Source organism: Fundulus heteroclitus, chromosome 2 (genome assembly GCF_011125445.2).
Source record: "Fundulus heteroclitus isolate FHET01 chromosome 2, MU-UCD_Fhet_4.1, whole genome shotgun sequence".
NCBI classification, from domain to species: Eukaryota; Metazoa; Chordata; class Actinopteri; order Cyprinodontiformes; family Fundulidae; genus Fundulus; species Fundulus heteroclitus.
Window position 1 is genome coordinate 25815328 of NC_046362.1, and position 22769 is coordinate 25838096.

A 22769-nucleotide genomic window follows, 5' to 3' on the forward strand; every position below is an offset into this window, starting at 1 on the left:
ACAGCCAAGCATCACCACACAAGCACATCCGCTGGTCTCTTCAACATAAAAAACAATGTTTTTCATTGCTGTTCTTGTGACATTCTGGTGTGAGTAGTTTTAATCTCCCTAAATCATATTTTTTGGCAATCCATGTAAAGATGTATAAATAAATAAATAAATTCACCTTTTATTTCAGCTGCATTATATCACACTGAAAAATATAGAAAAATCAAACCTTTAATTGGAACTTGTTTTTTTAGTGAGAAAAAAAAAATGCGTGTTAAGCCAAATTCTTTGGGAATAATTCTGGCACAATTTTTGGAAATGTCAGTACTTTGCACAAGTCCAATTGCCAGTTGGACAGCATTTAGGCTCATCTAAAAAAAACACATTTACTAATTTAGCGCATAGAGAGGGACGGATCTTTGACATTTATTCACTGCCCAATCTCTGAAGATCATAGTTTCAAACTTTCCAGCTTCTGACTCACAAAATATCATTGGTGCAGACTTGGTTGAGTATACAAGCATTTCTAATAAGTCTATTACACAGGGGTATGATGACCACACCAATGGCATCAGCAACCAACATCATGCTCTTTATATATTTGCAACTTGCATTCAATTAGTGACAACTGACTTTGATTTAAAAAGGATGTTAAGTTTCTTTGCTTGTTTTGGGGGTAGTAACCTCACTGCTTTAGAGTATCCAGAAACCTGCAATCTTCTCTAATGCTCCCTCCTTTTCAACTCACCCCAAAGGTGAGACATGACAAAACAAATTATGGGAGTGGCGAGCCATTATGTCCGAGATTTGTACCAATAACAATCCATTTTGGAATAGAAACAGGCCCGCAGTATAATGGATGATCCCGCGTACGTAACAGTGGATACTGGGTCCTTTTCCACATTTGTTTAGCCAGACCCACCGGGAGAGTTTGTTGCTAAAAGCCGCATCCCCATCTGGACAATGCAAACAGAGTTAAAGTCCCAGCAGAGATTACCCACTCTCGTAGGTGTCTGTATGATGGGACATCTGTCATAAAGCCCCCCCATCCCCACCCAGTAGCTAGATGGCGTGTAGGTTTGTTATCAACAGGTTTTGAGCACAAGCTGCCCCTCTCTCCAACATTGAGCTTTAGTTGTTTGTTTTTTTACCCCTTAATATCCTGCTCACTGTGTGTGGTCATAAGGTCCATATGGACGGGTCTCTAGGTCATTTTTGTATCCCTGGGAAACAGAAAGTAGGGTAGAAGTTCCTCAAACCTCTGATCATCTTAAAAGCAAAACATATAAATCAAAAACTAGTTCAGTTTACTTTAAAAAAGGTTTTAAGGAACATTAATAGGTGATCCAAAAACAGGATGTGAATCCCTCCTCACTAAATAGAATTAAAGGTTGAATTCTTCCAAAATTCTTTGTGCGAAACTAGATTAAAGATAATAAAAGATACATTTATTTTAAGGCACATCTTTACCTGGGTTGCCAAATATCTGGCAAACACTGTTCGCCATAAGACACTCAGCTGTCTGGAAGGTAGCTCAAACACTGCAAAATCTTTTTTTTTTTTTTTTACTGCACTTACTGACCCTTTTTCCAGTTCACAAAGGTGTTAGGAATTGGGAGGGCACAGGGATCACTGTTTGTAGGGGGTTAAACATCATAACTTAAAGTGTATTCAAACGAAACAAAGAGAACCAGCGCATGTTACTGCAAAATCACACAGTCAGGATAAATGAACCTTCTGTTTAAACCACAGCAGCATAAAACCAAGTAAACTGAAACGGAGTTCTCACTGAGAGCCATTTGTAACCAAAATGCAGTTTGTTATTGTGACATTAAAAAGCAATTTCAAGAAGAATAAAAAAAAAAACCTTGACATTAAAAAAATAACAGTGTGAACGTACCAGAGGATGAAGATATCCAGAAAGAGATATAAAGATGATGTATCTGACAATATTTTTTTATACAAAAAACACAAAATTCACCCAATTTGTTTTATGTTTATAGCTGTAAGACGAAGATCGGCACCTCCATCATCCAGCAGGTAGTAGTTGATGCATTTAGAAATACTGCCGTACCAAACACAGCTCCTCCACGTGTGAATCATACACAGATAACATTTTTGATGCACATTCTATTCAGCTCTCACGTAAGAGCGTGTTAGAAAAAGGTCTTAGGTTGTTTTACATCTTGTTAGAAAAAAAGGTGCTTCCTTTACTCGCGATCACACAACCAGCACGTTCTCACCCACATGCACGCACTTATTGACCCACGCCCACACATACAGACCACCATGCGCGCGCACATACAAACATAAATCAGCTGCTTTCCATTCTGTCTGGAAAAAAAAACCAAAACAAATTGCACCAAAAAAACGACAGAGAAAGAAGACAAAAATAACTTTTCTCTGTACAGTAGTTCAGTCAGTGAGGCGAAGTGACGACTCGGGTCTGTCTGCGGAGAGAGCGACGCCTCCAAATTTCCCATTTTCGACTCGCTTTCCTCACCCAGACAAATTTGCAACAGAACCCAGTAGGGAAACAGACAAGTCTGTTTGGAGCCTGTTCAAAAAAAAAAAAAAAAAAATAGAAAAAAAAAAGAAGAAGGGCAGAGTTCAGGCAGTGAGTGAGCTCCTACTGGTCTCTCTGTAACACACAGTGGGTCTGCAGTTGAGATTTGGGATGCTCTGACCAAAGCAAAGAGCTATCCCTTTGGAGTTTTCTTGTTCTGAGCGTTCCACATGCCTCTTTTGGAGTGGTAGTAGTGAAAGAAGTTCCTTAAACGTAGTCTTTCGACCTCCAAACCGTTCTGCAGCACCCTGCAGGGAGACATGAGCGCACAGTGAGCACAGCACCACACAGACATGCACGGAGGTGGAGCTAGTTTCATTTGCATATATTTTGAAGTATGCAAAAAAATAAAAAAATTAAATGTTGACATTCAAACATGATAGTAAAACTAATATATATATTTATATACATATATATATATATATATATATATATATATATATATATATATATATATATATATATATATATATATATACATATATATATATATATAATATAAAACAATTTTACATCTATAAATGCATATAAATATATATATATATATATATATATATATATGCAGATATAGATGTAAAATTGTCTTCATCCAACTAAGAAGTTTGTTTCTGATAGAAAAAGAGAGGCGTTTCATAAGAGATTTTAACACAGGAATATCCATTTTGGGTAATTTCTCTATTTTTATTTATATAGGCCTATAATTAAAATGAAAAATAAAATAACCATTACAGTATTGAAACCCTTCTTATAGTCGCTCACCCGAATTTTGCGTGTTTCCACTGATAACTGAATGATATCCCCCCCACAGATTATTACTCAGATTCAAGTCAGGAATCAAACTGGGCCTCGCCAGCTGATGTAACTTCCAGGTAAAAGAAACATGTTGAAAAAGAAATGTTTTAGAGTTCCCCAGCCTGACTGGAATCTGACAGAGAAACAAGGTCAGGACTCTGGCGGGTCCGTTCCAAGACATTTATATTACCTCCTGTCAGACGAAACCTGAATCTGCCAGCAGTATGAATCATTTTGAGCTTAACTGTTAATTATTACCAAAAAAAAAAAACAGAACAATTAAATGTTTACATCACACAAATATTTTTCTGAATAAATTAAGCAAGTTTTTACTGAGATGTAGTCCTCTTTAGACTGAGCAAACATTCAGTCAATATTTCAAGTAGCTGTGAAGCGTTTAGCTGGACTTAGGCCCTCAAATGAAATTCTGCTAAGGTTTTCATGTAACCTTGTTTTGGCTCTGTTAAGACTGACCCAGAGAGAGAGAGAAACCTTTATAGGAGTGATGATGACAAAAGTCTGAGATAGACAAAAGACAAGCTGACGTGCTCAGACTGACCGATCTTCAAATTACTCTTTTATTCAGTATTACGTGCACGATGGAGGTTTCAGCTCATTGTCACAATAGGAGAGGTATAAAAAATTAAGATGCATATCCAAATATGGTTTTAAGACAAAAAAAAATCTTTGAGCTATGCCTGCATATTCATCTAATCACAAGGGTGCTCAAAACCTTGATGCTGTTGGGGGCTTTATTGTTTTGAAGATGCAAGACGGTGGGGTCTCAGAATAAAAAAAATAAAAAAAAGGCCTGAAATGGGACTACACATAATCAGGAAATTGTGCGGTGGCAATAATGTTGTTGAATATTGTGTCATCTTTTTGTCATCTTTCACTACAATGTTTCCACCTCTCATTGTGACCTTCAACATCTTGTAGCCTACCCCTTGTGTTAGGTGTGGAGATGAAATACAGTGAGCCATTATGTTTTAATATGTTCCAACAAGCAGAATATTATGTAGAGAACAAATTCCAAATGTCTGATGGAAGGAAAGGATGAAGGAAGGAAGAATAGAAGAGGAAAGAATAAGGAAAGAAAACAATTAAGAAAGAAAGAAGGAATGGGGGGATACACAAGGAAGGACACATGGAAGGACAGAAGAAAGGAAGGGATCTCATTCTTTCTTTGTGAATCAATGAAACATAATTTACCGATCCAGAAGTTCCCAGTCCTCTCCACCCCAGCGGTCTTTGAATTCCTCTGTGTTCATTCCTCCGATCTTGTCAAAATCCGACTTATATATTCCAAACAGGCCAAAGCCATTAACTTCCCAATAACCTATGAGACAGAAAGCAGGAGGAGTCCATCTGAATGACGAGTGAAAGAATCAGGGCTGCTGTACAAAGCAGAGATGAGTCAAATCCAAAATCCTTTAAAAAAAATTAAAACTGTACATAAATATACACTCAGTTACATCTGTTTGAACAGATGTGTTTACGGGTGTGTAGTTTTATTATTATCTTTTTATACAAACCCCTCTTACCATCAGGCTCCAAAGGTGAGCTACCACAGCTCAGCCTCATGACGATGGGGGCAAACGCGAGACGCCCCTCCACACAATGCTTCCTGATGCTTTCCAGTATGTTGAGAGGGAAATGGATGTGCAGGTCACACAGAAACACAATGCTGTGACTGTCCTGCAAGAGAAAAATCAAACATCCCCTCATTTTAAGGATCAACAGATTCAATTAACCTCTTCAAATCCTTTTTCTTTTTTTTGTCTCCAGGAATAAAAAAAAAAAACTTAAGAAGTGCTGGACGGATGTAAATGTGACTGATTGTTCATTTGTGTCTAATGTGGCATTTCAAGACTGAAAGACGGGAGAGCCCTGAGCTCGGCGTCAGCAGCTTGTCTTAACTTAAAGACGCCAGAGGTCATTTAGACGTGAGTGACAACTCTGTCGTCCCGCGATGACAGCCCTGACACCCAACTGCCGGATCAACGTCTATCCAGATTTTCGGCAGCTCTGAGCCCCTCTCTGGGTTGGTGTGCACGGGTCCGTGATCGAGAAACCCACCGAGAGTGCAGCGGGGACCAAGTGCCCGCAAATAACGCATAAAAAAAGGAATTTATGTGACAGCTTTGACACACACACACAAAACAGAGGGGATGACGCGTCCTGTCTGAGCAATTCCCCGTCGTCCCGAGCTTGGCTCAGTGGGAGATGGCCAAAGGAAGCAGGAGGGGACTCGGAGATGAGGGCGACCCGCTAAGCGTGACAGACCGGCCCGGCAGTGATAGATTCATTATGCACGAGCGTTCTTTCCATCTGCCTGTCAGCCAGAAAAGGTTGAGTGGTCAATGCCTGACCTTGGGCGAGGGGTTTTACCCGACCCGCTCACACGCTGCTGTCTTCCCTCCGTGTGTTAGTCTGACTAACCTTAATGGTGTCCACTCCGATTTGCAGTCCCGCCGAGCGCTCAAAGTTCCCCTCTCTTCTGAGATACTCGTACCTGCCAAAACACATCCGCACAAAAACATCAAACATGCCCCCCTGAGGAGTACCTTGAGGCAGTGGTCCTCACACCTTTCTTAACAACTAACACCTCAGTAAATACCAAGTTTTCCAACTACCCCCAACTTAACATGTCTTAGAAAGCACAACAACAGGACTTGGACTTTTTCAGTTTAATTTAAAAAGCTAAAAAAATTAATTAAAAAAAGAGCATTGTTGTCCATTGGTTCTGTCTGGATGTAATGCAATTCCGTTTTTACTTTAAAACAAATCTAAGTTTCCAAATTTGAAGTTGGAAGAGAAAAGTCTCCGGAAGTTGGAAATCTGAGTGGAAAGTTCTGATCATTTTTACCAACCATGACCTCAAAAAAAAAAAAAAAAAACAATATGCCTGCCTTGCATATAAAACTGAGTCAGTTTTTTTCAAACTTCCCTATTGAAATATTTTTCATTGATCTCTACATCACCATCAGTCTTTATGTCGCTACAGTGGGAAACTGTGTTATAAATGCAAAAGAATTTGCTGTTGAAAGTGTTTTGCACGGTTTTGCTGAAATGAACACTTTCACAGGCGGTGAAAACACTTTGGAGAAGGTTGTATGTTTAAAATAGTTCAAATCTGAACTGATTACAGCTGAACCTGGCAACACAAAAAAGTACATGGGAGTAAACGAAAAATGTAAAACGAGAAGCTTTTGACAGAATTGTGACATTTACCATTAATAACAAGACCTAGATGGCTGCTTTGTTTTCAGTGGTGGTAGGGTTTGTGTGGCCACACAGTGTTCAGGGTGTTGAGCATGCAGGTGTATCTGTGGTGACCTGGTGTTGAAAAAGCATGCCTCTCGCCTCGCTTTAAACCTGAATATAACGTTCATGAACTAAACAACTGAACTGCGTCTAGTTTCTGTTGTTTCCTGTCAGAGTCTGAAAGTGAGTTTGCGGAGGCGAAGATGAAGTTGCAGCCTGATGAATTTAGTGACTTCTTCTAGCTTGTTGACCATCACAGAGTTAGGTACAGATCAAATAAAAAGCAAGGATATTTTCTTTGATTCGTGTGAGTGATGATTTTGTCCGTTCACTTGTTTAAACAGAGCGCAGATGTTAATTAAGGGTGGCTACACTGCAAAAACAGATCTAAAAATAAGTAAACTGTTCTTAAAATTTGTGTTTTTGTCATTGATTTGAGCAGGTAAATAAGATTATATGCCAATTGAATGAGTATTTTGACCCCTAAAATAAGATAATTAGATATACTGCACTTAAAATAAGATGATGGAGATTAATTGTTCTCCATCATTGAATTGTTTTGAGTGCAAAAAAACTTATTCTATTGGCAGATCATGTTATTAACCTGCTCAAATCAAGGAAAAATACACAAATTTTAAGAACATTTTACTTATTTTTAGTTCAGTTTTTGCAGTGTACAATTAAAAGCCTAGTCTAAATGGGAAAAAATGTCAATTAAAAGTTCAGACTGGTCTTGCTTTCTGACTACTATTGCCTGAAATCATGTGAATAGGCTGCATTTATAGAGCAATCGTCTGGTTAAACCGACCACTCAAACTGCTTTTCAACAAAACTGCATTTACCCATTCACGCTCGTGTTCATTCATGGATACGCAGATCAATGCCCGGCCCAGGGGCACAAGGTCATGTGAAGAGAGAAGGATGGAATCCATCAAAGTTCCAACTAATATTATATTGCATTATATCATATTATATTATGCAGACAAGGCTACACCTTGTGTTGAGACAGAGTGTGATTTTGCAGGTGGTTTCTTCATCCATTATCTTCAAACAAGTAAAATAGCCTAATTTATCCGTCTAAATGTTACCTTTAAGCAGGATTTTGCTCGTCATTGTTGTGACTTCTTAGCATGTAAATGTAAATCATTATTAATATTATTAGTACTATTATTAAATTGAACAGATTATAGGTAACCCACAGCCACTTCTGGTTTACTAGTATTGACAACATCACATGACTTATGTTTGCAATTACCTTAAAAAATGTATAATTCCACCAGCGTTACTTTGATGACGGAACTTTGATCTGTATGGTGTTTCAAAGGGACTTATAAATAGAGCTGGAAGGGTTTAGATAGTAAGATACAAAATGTGCACATTAAAGTGCAAGTAAGCGTTTATGCGCAAGGCAGTAATATTGCTTTTCCACGTCCATTTGGTTGAAAAGGGCTGGACAATGTTGCAGTTGGTAAAACTGTTACTATTGTGGTACTTGGAAAGCTTTAAAAGCCAGTGCTCTGAGCTTTCATTTCTATTCATGTTACAAGACTTCTTCCTAGCACCCACTTTGGCACACTGCTCTCTCTGAGAGCCTGCTCCACATCCATGTCCTCACTCTCAAAGTCGACGATGATGATGCTGAAGTTGTCGTCCTTTGTTTGCCGGTGAAGATTTTCCATGTCAGAAATAAACTGCTGTACCCAGCGAGCCTGGTTTTTCACTAGAGGCCAAGAAGGCATACAGAGAAGACGACAGAGATTTTTTTTTTTTAAGCAGTCTCCTTCCATGATGCGTTCCACACTTTTTAGGCGATAAAAGCTTTTGACTGACCTGGCACCACAAAGTGCACCATGACATCTCGCCTCCACTGCAGCATGACAGGCTGGCAGAGAAGAGGTTTGGCGTAAGCGGTGCTCCACGGGGTCGCTCCAGGCCGCACCGAGGACCTGGTGGAAGGGGACGGCTGCTGGGTGGTGAAGCTGGTTGCGGACGCGGAGGGAGGCGGCGCCGGCGCGGAGGCTGGAGCCGTGTCGGTGTTCTCCACGCTTTCCTCTCCCTGCCTTCCACGATGCAGCAGCAGGTAAATGTACTCCGAAAGCCGCACCACGCTGCGGCCTCTCTCCATTAGCTCCAGCTCTACCAGGTAGCGGTTCCCCCTCGCCGAATCGCGCCGCTTCTCCACATTGATGATTCTCAACAGGGTGTAGATCCTAGAGAACACATGTTGAAATTCTTAAGAAAACTGAGGCAGGTTGTTGAAAAGGCAGTCTGTCTGAGACAGAATCTGAAACACAAGAGGTTGGCTTTGAATTTTTACTTGTTTAAAGCTCAAACAAGACACCGATTACGTCTTTGGTCCTCTCAGGCATGGCTGATGAAGAGGGGAAGCAAATACAGAGAATCCATTTATGCTAATGACAACTGCATTTGTAATCACAGTTGCAAACTGCAGTGTAATACGAACAGTGAGGACTGCTAACAAGATATATTGAGAGCTTTTTCTATAAAGTATAACTGCTTTGCTTTAGCATGACTGTTAGCTGGCCACTACACTACCTTTCATGTCATGTTTTGTGTTGTTACAACAAAACTCAATGAATCTTAGGGGGATTTTATGTGATAGACATCCAAGCATAACTGGGAAAAGGGAGCTGTTTTGGATATGACGTTTTGGAAAAGTTGGAAAAAACGTTTTGGATATCTTTCTACCAGCTTTACACACTATTTTATTCCCATTATCATTTGTACATTTGCTCAGGCTAAGTCAGCTCTAATGTATGTCATCTGTTAATAGCAATTTCTGGATTTTGACACAGATCCTCAACACGATTAATGTCTGGACTTCGACTAGGTCATTCTAACATCTAAATACTCTTTGATCTCAGCCATTCAACTGAAGCTCGGGCTGTATGTTCAGTTCTGCTGAGCGTTGAGTTGCTATCCTGGTCTCAAGTGTTTCACAGTCTCTGAATGGATTTCATCCAGGTTTGCCCTAAATTTATCTCTACCCTGGATGAGTAACTAATGATCTCCTTGCCTGGCATGTCAGTTTAGGTGTTTGGCCGTATATTTGTAGGTTTGCAGTTGACACATATTCTTTACATTTTCATACGACGGGTTGATAAGCAGGGGTCTGATATCTGCAGAGCCTAGGATAATGTTTTATAAGCCTGTGTCAAACTTCTCCACGGCTTTGTCCCTAAACTATCAGGTTTCACGTGGTCTTCATGATACTGTCCACTCACACGTTCTCTAACAAACCTCTAAATCCTTCACAGCCAGATTTGAAGGTAATTGCTTTCAGTGCATTTTATTTATGGGTATCAGAGTTTAGGGGTATGAATAGAGAAGCAGCAACAGCCAGATTAAAATTTTGAGAAAAAAGTTTGAAAACCTTTTCTTTTTACTTCACAATTATGAACAACTTTGCGTTGGTCTGTCACTTAAAATTGTTGTTTATGTGCAACGTCTAGGGAAGTCTAAGAGGCATGAATACCTCTTCTTCACTGCTATGAAAATAGAAGTAAGGGTACAGGAAATTTTCTCTCATTGCATAGCCTCACTATCAAGGCCAGGTGTGCACAGCTCCGGTCCTGGACCACTGTCCTGCAACATTTGAAAGCACACCTTCCTCCAACACACCAAAATACAATGGCTGAAGTCCCTCATTAACAAACAATCCAGCTCTGCAGGAGCCTGGTCAAGTCGCTCATTTAATTCAGGTGTGTTGAAGGAGGGATGCATCTAAAAGTTGCAGGATAGTGGCTCTTGAGGACTGGAGCAGGACATCCCTGAGCTCGTCCTTTATCATTACCCTCCATTGCGTTCATTGAGTTTCTCCATGTACTGTGCCAGCACATCCACCACTTCGCTCTCCCCCAGCTGGAGGTTGCCAGACACATTGCAGCGCAGGTCATTCCAGTCCGACCGCAGTAGCTCAAAGTCCATCGGATTAACCGAGAACGTCCTCTGCCAGTTGATGCTCTCCTCTGCCCAACCAGGCCGGACCTCGACCTCCTCGTAGCTGTAGTCCGACATTTCTCCCTCCTCTGGTTCCAGCTCTTGCTCTGGATCAGGGTCGGGATTAGAGGGGTTTGTATCTTGATCAATGTCTGGGTTCGGATGATGCTGCGACTCTGTAATCTCAGAGGTCCTAAGGTAAGAGGTGACCCGTAACTGACTGTGGATTGTGTTTTCTGTATAACCTAACTTTGTCTCAGAGGCTGGGGTGGGAGCGGACTCTTGGTGGTAGGACAAAGGGAGCTGGAAGTCTCTTTTACCGGGCAGGTCAGCTGTGACAGTAGTCCTTAAATCTCGGGATTCCCCCTTCCTCTTGATTTTCTCTGCCTGTTTTGCTATTGCGGCTTTGTTTCCAGGCTTCTCTGCAGTTTCACTCTGTATGTTAAGACTTTTATTGTGTGTTGATGCCTTACTTTCCCTTGTGGGAGGATTGAGCCAAAGTTGAGGAGCACCAATAAGGTGCCTAACCCCTGTCCCACCTCTCCCACCATGTCTTCTTTGACCCAGGTTGACCAGTCTTGTGGTCTTCCCGGTTTGGTACAAAAAGACTCCTGGGAAAACCTCTCTAGGATGTCGAGATGCCCTCTCCTCCCTCCTCTCCCGACGCTGTTCCCTTTCTTTTTCTCTCTCCTTTGCAGGGCGAGGCCTGGTGATGTAGATCTTGCTCTCCTCCCTCTTCTCCTTTTTACTCCCAACAGGCTTGTTGCTGTTATTACGGGGGTGATTGCTATGGGCGGAGTTGCTGAGGATCTGCTTTGCTCTGCTGGCGAGCGCAGAGAGGGAGGACTTTTGAGGGAAAAGGAGCGAAGACTTGCTGATTTTAGGGGGCGCCTCAGGATCTCCTCCCCCGCCTAGGGCTTTGGCTTTCTTGCTCAGGTCTTGGTCTGAAGGACCGGTATAGACCCAGGACAAAGAGCGACCCCTGACCACCATGTCCATATCTGGCAGCAGAGCAATGGGTCGGTCATCCTCAAGTCCCTTCCCAGTATCTTGTCTAATACTTCCATGGGTATGATCTCTTCCCCAGTCTCTGTCCAGAACCCTTTCCAGCTGCCTATCTCTGATTGAAGATCGTTTTCTTTTTCTGTAGAGCACGATGTTGTCCACCTCTCCCCCCTCTTTCTCTTCTTCTTCTTCTTCTTTTTCTTCGGGGTCTACCTCATCTTTTCCATCTTCTCGCCCAGCTGGTGGGGCCCCGGTTTTTGAGTGCTGATTGGAAATGTTATACATATGGCTGGACAGACTTGGATGAGAGGGTTTTCTGGGCGACTGTGTGCCAACGATCTCTGCCTCGTCATCCGTGTCCACCACCTCCTCTTCCTCGAGAAAATCTGGTGTCAAATGAAGGAAATTCAAAGTTGTTAGAGTGTGACCACTTGGGTAAATACGAGTAAATATGAGCGGTGGGTTTGTGTGTGTATATTTGTTTGTTTGTTTGTGGGGGGGGGGGGGGGGCATTGTGAGGAGTTTGCTCAACATTAGTTACCATCTGGGTTTGGGAAAAAGAACGGTCTGTCATCTTCTTCCTCATCCATCTTCATATATTTGTAGAAACCGAATCTGGCAAACAAAAGAAGCAGTGGCACCCACATATGGCCACATACATTAGCTGAGGGGCAAAGTTTCAAAGTGACTTGTAGGTTTATAAGTGGAGTCGTTTAGTAAGAGACTTTGTATGAGCTTATACCGTCAAGGTCGCCAGGACACTTTTTTTCTGTATGAGCAGCGTAGCTGTTTGCTTACACCAGACATAGACAAATGTTTGTTTGCCTCTCAAACAGATAAAGCCAAATGTGCTTACTTCTCCAAGTAGATAGGGGACTCTCTGTAGAAACATTTGTTTTCCCGTTCCATGTGGGTGAGACGTGTGAAGTCATTAGGATAAACAAAAGAGAGATAGACCTGAAAAAAAAAGAGCTACATCTCAGTCCAGGCTATTATATACAACCTTAATATTGAATATATACGTGTGCTAGAAGATATTTTGACATTTTTGGTCATCGTTTCATATTTCATTTTAACATAATTCTAAACAACTGATTATTAACCTGAATGTCATTGTGTTTAATGTACAAATAGACGACCACTCTACAGCTGCAACTATAATTCTTCTCCTCCTCTCAATGCAAATTAAGTTTAAAGGGAAAATGTACAAAGTAAACACCTGGCCACAAATAAAAGTAAACAGTTAAAGAGTTCAACACACCAAAATTGAAAGTGATTTCTTTTAGTGGTCACTGCACTCTCAAAATTATTTATCCCCTTTTATGACAAGCATCTTTACTTCTTCAAAGCAGCCTTGCACTGTTATGACCTGCTGAAAATGTGATTCATAGCGTCTGGCAGCGTTCCTGAGGAATCTTAGCCCGCTACTCATGGACAAATGCCTCCAGGTCACTAATATTATTGGCTTTGTGTACTATAACCGTCATTCTCAATTCCCACCAGAGATGTTCAGAATAGTTTAAGTCAGGCAACTGTGAAGACTACTTTAGTATCTTCCAGGACATTTCCTGAAATCAAGCTTTGGCGGACTTTGAAAGATGACAGGGATCAAAAAGTTCCAGTTTAAATTCACTGTTACTCAGAACAGAATCGCAAAATTGTTTAAATAACTGTGGGCAAATTGGAGCCGACTTTTCTCGTGCTTTTGGTGTCTTGCTTGAGGTCTTTTGGAGTAATTTAAGTCTTTTTTTTTCTGCCTCCTCAGGAATCTGGTAGCGGCTGTGGATAGCTTCCCTTTTCTTGCCCAGGTGAGGTGGCTACAGTTCCTTTGACTTTAAACTTGCAAATTGCAAAGTAGTGTTGAATTTGTAAAAAAATAAAATTAAAATAAAATCCTTGCAATATCAAATTGAAACTGTTCTTGTGTAATTCATTTATTGCAAACTCCTGATCAATAAAACCCAATAGACCTAATTTACAGTGAGGGGATGAATAGTTTTGTGTGCAACTGTATCTCAGATGAACAATCCCTATGGTTATAGCTGCTGCAGTAACATCTGGAATCCTACAGGGGGAAGCAGAGCCCAAAAACTGCCATTTTTATATATTGACAAAGAATTTGCTGCTTCTGTTTATGGTCACACCAGCATGATTTTTAAACTCCTTATTTCTTAATGTTCATTCCTTTTGAACTGCAATAAATTTGAGGAACTTCTACATAAAAGGGTGGTAAGAAACCATCTGAGTAACAGTTGGACTTTAATATAAAACCAGGATAATCTTTTTAATTATTTAGTATTTATCACATTTTATTTAATTAATTTCACCCAAAACTACCACAAGAACACCATACCCAATGAAACATTGTAGAGGTAGCATCATAGTGTGGGGCTACTTTTTGTTAGACAGGAACAGAGATTTTCGTCAATGTGGATGAAATAATGAACAGTTTTAACTTTAGTTATTTGCCAGAAAGCTGAGAAGGGATTTTATTGATAGAGCACTTAACAGTGATTTAAAGTGCTGTAAACATTTAGCTTTTGGAAAAGCTTTCCCAGAGTCATTGAAACAAAACTCAAGTGCTCCGACTCCACACAAATCTGGAAAAACTTTAGAAAACTGGTACGTTAACATGGGTGTACACACTTCTGAGAGACCCTGCATGCTCATTTTCTTTTCTTTTATCAAGATATGTTGAACTGTTTAAAAACCTCCAAGGCTTTAGCTCTAAATTCCCATGTCCAACAACACTTGTGCATCAAATGACATATACAATATACTCTGTAAACTTCAATGATGTTTAAACAAAAACGGTCACAGGTTGCACTTCTTCTTGACTTACAAACTGAAGGCCCTGGTATCTGGCGATGGGAAAATCTTTGACCACATAGGTTGGAGAGTAGAGACAGGCTGGAAGAACGTTTTGCAGCCGGGCAGGGTCAATCATTGGGGCTGAAGGGAGAGAAAGAAGTGACTCGACTGTTTGCTAAATAAAAAATGTGACTAGAAATTTGCATAATGACGTTAAGCATCAAGAGAGTAAAGAGTGGTGTGGAAAATATGAAAACCAGGAAACATAAAAAGGAATGCCAGCAGTTTGATTAAATTACAGCAATGCTGAATACAGCAAAAAAAAAAAAAAAAAAAAACGCGTCTGCTGGGAACCATATGGTTAATTGACTAGGAAGAGGAAACAACAAGCCAGAAATTCAGGATGAAAAGGTAAAAAAAAAAAGCAAGCAGGGCACAAATTCTGACTGGCAGACGTACTGCTGTAAAAAGTGTCCCTGGGGTCTGGCTTTAGCATATCAGCTCCATGCAGTGTGACTGTGGCTCCCTCCAGACCCTGTGGCCGAAACTCCGCTGGGAGACGGACGTGACTGGCCAATGTCTGAGGGATGTGTTCCACACTGTTCATCTTCAGACTGGACTCATCTGGGAGGAGGAGGGGGGGGGGGAGAGATTACACTTTTGGTTATGTTACCATCATTATTTCACACAATGCTTCTTTCTAATCAATAAATCTTCAACCAATTAACGGCAGGGTGCAAAAGCTAACGAAGCGAGCAGGAGGCAGATGAGAAGCAAAAAATTATCTGATGTATAAATATTGGAACAACAGCAAAAAAAAAAAGAATAGAGAAATGAAGAAAAAATAATCTGGAGGATAAAAGAAATCACAGAACAGAGAAATCCTAATTACAGTAATCGATAGCAGGGGTGGAGGAGAGAGCATGCGGGATTAATGGCATGTAAGGAGCAAGGGCTGATGGGAGACGTGCTTTGCAATTAACAGGGTGGTCAGCGTCATTTTCATCCGCCGAAGGGTCAAGGATGCAACGCTTTGAATATCCATGTGCACATGGTTTTTCGTTTGAAAGAAAATTGGATTAGGATGTTCAGGAACAATCCAGGAACTACCAAGGCTCAAGGTCAGTTTGACCTGGAAACTGCAGGAATATCAGTTTCACCATCCACAGTGGATCAAGTTTAATTCCAGCATGCACAGAGAGTGTTTCAAAAAGAAAGAAACACCTGCTTGAAAATTGTGCCTTCTCGTGTTCATAGGATACAACGATTTAGTTGTTTAGCCGCAATGACAACAACGTTTAGAGAAGCCAAGGTGAGGATTTCAATATTGCCTCAACTGTCAGGCGTAGTGGTTGTAGCATCATGCTCTGGGCTGTTGTATTAAATTAAAAGTTATTTATATAGTTCCAGTCAATTCATTACACATATCATCTCATGGCACCTCACAAAGTCAATTTAATCAAATCATCCAGACAGGCTGATTAAAAGGTTTTCCATCTAGGGAAACTCAACAGATTGCGTCGAGTCACCTAGCCACAGTGGACAGTCATCATTGACTTTGCAGCAATCCCTCATACCAAGTATGCATGTAGCGACAGTGGAGAGGAATCCCCTGTATTCCACAAAGTGGGGGAACAATGTCATTTTTCAACTTCAGCTTCCTCAAGTCATTCAGATGGTTGAATATTGAACGTTTGTGAGTCTTCCAGTGAGATAATGATCCCAAACACAGGACAAGACGAGTTTTGGAATTGCTAACACGGAGCTTCCGGGATGGCATATATCAGCAATATCAGTCCTGTTGACGATTTAGAAACTACTGTATGTTTAAAAGCGGCATGCCAGGAAAGCGACCGGTTTAAATCAGCTCTACCATTTCTGGCCAGAACAGAAGAGATGATTTTAGACAATGAATGGATTTTCTTACTCAGAGAGTTCTTCAAGTCTATGAAAAGCTGTCTACTGTTTGGCTTTTTTTTAGGTTTGCTTTTCGAAATAAAAAAAAAGGGAAAAATGGATTTTAACACTGAAAGGAAATCAGTTTGGCTTAGACTCGTGAGAAGTCATTTTAAAACGTTAATGGGTTGTTCTTCAAAAAAGGACACTTCTGAAGTATGTCAGGTTTCATTTGAATAATAATGATAATCTAATGGAATTGAGATCACTTCTCTGTCCTGTTCTTATATTGTGCCAACCATCTCTACTCCCACACACTGTGGGCATAATTCCACTAAGATGAATGAATATCAAACACTTTTGTTTGCTTGTGTGTGTGTGTGTAAAGTAAACCAGTGATGGGGGAGGGTGTGACACAGAGGATGGATGGCTGGTGGAAGATGATGAGAAGGTAATGCCTGAATCCAACGAGTGACCTCATCTGACGTATGAGGACTCATTTTTCTTTGTCTCAGCTTGTCATAAACAAGACGGCGGGGTTTGGCGCAGAGCCAGGCAACACTGCGGTTTCACTCAAGTCGACAAGGCTGCTCATCTTTTTCAGAGCAGCTGGCATTTTCTGCTTTTAGTGTAACTGATTCCTTGCGACATTACTATTTTTGGAGCTGTTAAGTACCTACTTAAGGCAGCGTTTAGCGTTGCTGCAAATACCACAGATAGAGGTAAAATTAAAACCGCAAGCGGTGATGAGCGGCCCTCGCAGCAAAGCGCCGCTCCGGCCTTGGCCACCGCTGGGATTTGCGCACCGCCGGCCGCCCGCCACCGCAGATGCTGTCACGTATTTTGCCCGCCCGTCCACTGGGCGATTTACACGAACGTGTTCGGCAGCGCTCCCCCACGACTCACAAAAAATCTGGTGCAGATTCACCACAACGGACCGGTATAGCGCCCGCTTCACAGCAGACGCCGCACCAATCCGCCTGTCGATCTCCCGCTCCATCTTCCCCTCATTCGTGAACAAGACCCCAAGATACTTGAACTTCTCCACTAGAAGCTGGCCCTTGGGACTTTCCTTTTTTAAAAAGCTTATAGTTAGAGTGGCTCATGTTACCCTGAGCTACCTCTATAGTTATGCTGCTATACGTTTAGGCTACTGCAGGACATCAGGGTCTATTGTTCTTCAATTTTGAATGACTGTTGTAATTTCAGCTTTTAACTTTTTGATTTTTCTTTTTTCTTCATAGTAGGTACACCTGGTCTGGCGTTCTGTTAGCTGTGGCATCATCCAGGGAAGACAGATCACCCGCTACTACAATCTAATTTAGAACTTCTGTGCTTTTTTGTCTGTCTTGTTGTGTCTCTGCTCTGTCTTCTGTAACCCCCAGTCTGTCGAGGCAGATGACCGTTCATACTGAGCCCGGTTCTGCTGGAGGTTTTTCCTTCCCGTTAATGGGGAGTTTTTTTTCCTGCTGTCGCTTCATGCTTGCTCAGTAGGTAGGATTGCTGCAAAGCCATGGACAATGCAGACGACTCTCCCTGTGGCTCTACGCTTCTTCAAGAGAGAATGCTACTTGTCAAGACTTTGATGCAATGAACTGGTTCCCTTATATAGGAATTTTTTGACCAATGTGTATAATCTGACCCAATCTGTATAATCTGATTGATTTTGACGTTGTAAAGTGCCTTGAGATGACATATTTCATGAATTGTCGCTATATAAATAACATTGAATTGCATCATCTCTTCAGACCAAATAAACTATCACATTTTTTGAGACAGTTATCTCATTTTAAAGATATAATCATCTAACAGTATTACTCTTAGCAAGTTAAAGCTCCATAATAATTTTAGACCAGGTTTTAGTTCCACTCTTTTATTATGCACATCTAGGCTACCTATAAATATAAAGTATGGCATGCCAAAAAACATTTTCAACAAAAGGCAATTTTAGTAATGGCCTTGCGATTTTATATCTAAGCATTAAAAATGATAATATTTCACCAATTTTCACAGCAAGATGGAAATAACGACTATCCAACATTTTAAGATTTTGTAAAAACTTTTTTCCTTTTTTACCTACCTTTTGAAATTAATACTTGTTTCTACTTCTCCAAAATTAAACTTCAAGAAAACTATTGTGCTGTCCTGGGGCCATATGCAGCTAGACAGCTAGGACAAAAGTTCCCCACAAAAGCTTCCTTTTCTTGCATTCTCTGAATAACCTTTGTTCCCAAATCTGGCTTTAAACATTCTTTTTGTAAAAAGACGAATATTTTTCCAAGGCAGAAGCGTGTAGAACAAATTCAACTTCAACATTAGCAGTTTCCCTAGCTTCATCGCTGAAAAGCAGCTTTTAACCGGAGCAAAATACGTCAAAGATCTTTTTTTAAGGTGAGAGCACTCACTATCTCACGTAATTCACATAGAGATCTAACAAAGTTGTGATGTCTCACTCTGATTAAATATGAACCCAAAACTTTTCTAACTGTTTTTGCCTTGGATTTCCTCAGACTAAGAATTATTATCTTATTTATGTAATGTATTCACGACATGAATTCCTTGCTGTCTTAACAAAAGGCAGAACAACTATAATGTTACTTTCTATAATTATTACAGGCTCTGCTGAGATGTCAAATTCTGAGGAATGCTTAGACACCCTGACACACAAATATGGATTAACTTCATTTCATGTGCACTCGTGAACTTGTTTTAGTTGATTTAGTTTTCTTGATGTACTGTAGAGCGTGATGAGGTCTGTTGTGGTATTGTGTGCACTGGATTGAGGGGACAGTTGGTGTTGTCTGTCAAACCCAATCTTCTTAAGCTGCAAATTCAGTAAAGTTACCATATATATATATATATATATATATATATATATATATATATATATATATATATATATATATATATATATAAAAAAAACGGTTGCAGTTACAGCTCAAACGTCGTAACAACACTTCTAAATCTGAGTCTGACGCACAATTTCAAATACAAACACGAAGCAGTTTGATTTTTGTCCGATGACGAGCGAGCGAGAGAGAGAGAACTGGTAAAGCAGCACATAGTAACAATAAAGATGAGTGCCATAAAGATGTTATTAATCAGGGAAATCTTTCTGATTGTTTCACAGCGGTTACATGCATCGGGTAAACACGCCCACGACAACACACTTAGGTTCCCCGCAGCCCGTTTCTATCGGAATATGCGCCAAAACTGCCTCTTTAAAATGAACTGCACGGTGCAGTCTGCGCCTGTCTGAATTGCAATGTGAAGTTTTACACATCTATGCGTGAGCATAATCAAAAATTCCCCCCAGGAGCAGCGTTTTTTTTTTCCCCAGGACCCGCGGTAACGACAGCGGTGTTCTTACGATGGAGTATTAGGGCCACACATGAAGAGAAAAAATAATTTTGCCATGACGAGATTAAACTGGTGCAGATCAGTTGATGCAGCGATGCATTTGGCCACCGGAGGCAGTGGCGACCCACCAGCTTAAAATCTATGTATTGACATCTTAAAAATGGTCTTATAGCTTAAAAGATCATCCTGTTTTGGTTGGTTTTGTAGCCGAATAGAAGAGATGTTCTCAAAGCATTAAATAAGCCTTTTGACTTTTAAAAATGTTTTTAAGTTACTTTTTATTAAATTTATCAATATCCTATGGAAGTCTGGACATATGGCAGCGGCGTTTCAGGTGACTTTGCCACGCCACTACGCCGCCCTGCTCCATCGAATCCAGTTGATTTTGTAGCCGAATAGAAGAGATGTTCTCAAAGCATCAAATAAGCCTTTTGACTTTTAAAACTGTTTTCCTTTTAAGGTAATTTTAAGTTACTTTTTAATAAATTTGTCAATACCCTATGGAAGTCTGGACATATGGCAGCGGCGTTTCAGGTGACTTCGCCACGCCACCATGCCGCACTGCTACATGGAATCCAGTTGGGCCTGGAATCCACAACACAGCAACATGTCTGTGGACACAGTTTCATGTTGATTAGCTCAGAGGGGTAACATAGCGACTGCTAACAATAAAACATGACACTTCCTGTTGTCAGGGGGCGTGGCCTAAGTGATGTCATCATTTGACCATTGGATATTGTAGAAGACCCGATGATGATCAATCACAGAAAGTTTGGTGCCTCTGTGTGTTTCTGTGTAGGAGATATAGCAGTTTTTCCTGTTGTCAGGGGGTGTGGCCTAAGTGATGTCATCATTTGTCCATTGGATATTGTAGAAGACCCGATGATGATCAATCACAGAAAGTTTGGTGCCTCTGTGTGTTTCTGTGTAGGAGATAAAACAGTTTTTCCTGTTGTCAGGGGGCGTGGCCTAAGTGATGTCATCATTTGACTATTGGATATTGTAGAAGACCCGATGATGATTAATCACAGAAAGTTTGGTGCCTCTGTGTGTTTCTGTGTAGGAGATAAAACAGTTTTTCCTGTTGTCAGGGGGCGTGGCCTAAGTGATGTCATCATTTGACCATTGGATACTGTAGAAGACCCGATGATGATCAATCACAGAAAGTTTGGTGCCTCTGTGTGTTTCTGTGTAGGAGATATAGCAGTTTTTCCTGTTGTCAGGGGGCGTGGCCTAAGTGATGTCATCATTTGACTATTGGATATTGTAGAAGACCCGATGATGATCAATCACAGAAAGTTTGGTGCCTCTGTGTGTTTCTGTGTAGGAGATATAACAGTTTTTCCTATTGTCAGGGGGCGTGGCCTAAGTGATGTCATCATTTGACCATTGGATATTGTAGAAGACCCGATGATGATCAATCACAGAAAGTTTGGTGCCTCTGTGTGTTTCTGTGTAGGAGATATAACAGTTTTTCCTGTTGTCAGGGGGCGTGGCCTAAGTGATGTCATCATTTGACCATTGGATATTGTAAAAGACCCGATGATGATCAATTACAGAAAGTTTGGTGCCTCTGTGTGTTTCTGTGTAGGAGATATAACAGTTTTCTGTTTTGTGGCGAGTAGGTGAACTTTGACCCCTGCTAACGCCCCTTCAACATGCTCAAAAACTCACCGTTTTGATAACTTTTAATTGGCCATGCCTTATGATCAGACTGACCGAGTTTCAAGCCGCTCGCTCGAAATCCCTAGGACGAGTTCGATCAAATACCAATGCTGTAAACGTCAAAAATGAGGTAAAATTACGACCTTCAATCTAAAATGGCCGACTTCCTGTGATATTTGCACTATGACGTTAATTGTAAATTCTGAGCGTCTTGCTTAGATCTACAACTGTACAAAATTTCATTAATCTACGATGAAGTAAGTGAATAGCAAAGGGTCCTTTGAAAATTTCTAGGTGGCGCCGTTGAGGCATTTTTCTTTAGATTTTTGTGACGACCTTAAAATACAAAATTTTTAAACAGTCACCATGCATCTGCAAAGTTTGGTGAGTTTTTGAATATGATAAAGCCCCCAAAAAGGCCCCTCTTTAGGGGGGCAGAATAAAAATAATAATAATAATAATAATTAAAGCCGCAAGCGGCGATGAGCGGCCCTCGCAGCCAAGCACCACTGGGGTACGCGCACCGCCTGCCGCCAGCCACCGCAGAAGCTGTCACGCATTTTCCCCGCCCGCCCACCGGGCGATTCACATGAACCTGTTCGGCAGCGCTCCCCCACGACTCACAAAAAATCTTGTGCAGATTGGTCGATGCAGCGAGGAGATACAGCCGTTGAATAATGATAATGCATTTGGCCACAGGGCCGGACCGCTGGGGTTGTAAAGAGATGACATGTTGGAACTATATAAATAAAATTGAATTGAATTAATTTGTCTTTATATAAAACACACGAGTTGCCTCTTGGCATGACATGCACTATATATATATATATATATATATATATATATATATATATACATACATTTGACCTAATAAAATACATTATTCATGTTTTTATTAGGTCAAATGCAATAATTCGATTCAATTTTATTTATATAGCGCCAATTCATGAAACATGTCATCTCAAGGCACTTTACAAAGTTACGTTCAATCATTTTATACATATTGGGTCAGATTATACAGATTGGTCAAAAATGTTCCTATATAAGGAAACCGGTTGATTGCATCAAAGTCCCGACAAGCAGCATTCACTCCTGGAGAAGCGTAGAGACACAGGGAGAGTCGTCTGCATTGTCCATGGCTTTGCAGCAATCCCTGATACTGAGCAAGCATGAAGTGTCAGTGGTAAGAAAAACCACCCATTAGAGGGAAGGAAAAACCTCCAGCAGAACCGGGCTCAGTATGAACAGTCACGTGCCTCGACCGACTGGGGGTTACAGAAGACAGAGCAGAGACACAACAAGACAGACAAAAAAGCACAGAAGCACACATGGATCCAGTGATCTGTTATACATTAGATGGTAATAGTGGTGATCTGTCTTCCCTGGATGATGTTACAGTTAACAGAACATCAGACTAGGTGTACCTACTATGAAGAAAAAAGAGAGAGAACAAAAAGTT

General features: G+C 40.8%; 1 protein-coding gene across 1 annotated transcript in view; it reads right to left on the minus strand.

The window, feature by feature from the left end:
• Positions 1–1539: 1539 nt before the first annotated feature.
• b4galnt4a (beta-1,4-N-acetyl-galactosaminyl transferase 4a) overlaps positions 1540–22769 on the minus strand; it is a 217044-nt gene continuing 195814 nt past the window's right edge. The window contains exons 10-20 of the mRNA XM_036151546.1: positions 14849–15013; positions 14421–14530; positions 12435–12535; positions 12120–12193; positions 10428–11964; positions 8444–8823; positions 8180–8333; positions 5789–5861; positions 4891–5044; positions 4559–4685; positions 1540–2802 (exon numbers count right to left, since the gene is read on the minus strand). Of these exons, the coding sequence (XP_036007439.1) occupies positions 2688–2802; positions 4559–4685; positions 4891–5044; positions 5789–5861; positions 8180–8333; positions 8444–8823; positions 10428–11964; positions 12120–12193; positions 12435–12535; positions 14421–14530; positions 14849–15013 (2990 nt within the window). The 3' untranslated portion in view covers positions 1540–2687. The remainder of the gene's footprint in view (positions 2803–4558; positions 4686–4890; positions 5045–5788; positions 5862–8179; positions 8334–8443; positions 8824–10427; positions 11965–12119; positions 12194–12434; positions 12536–14420; positions 14531–14848; positions 15014–22769) is intronic.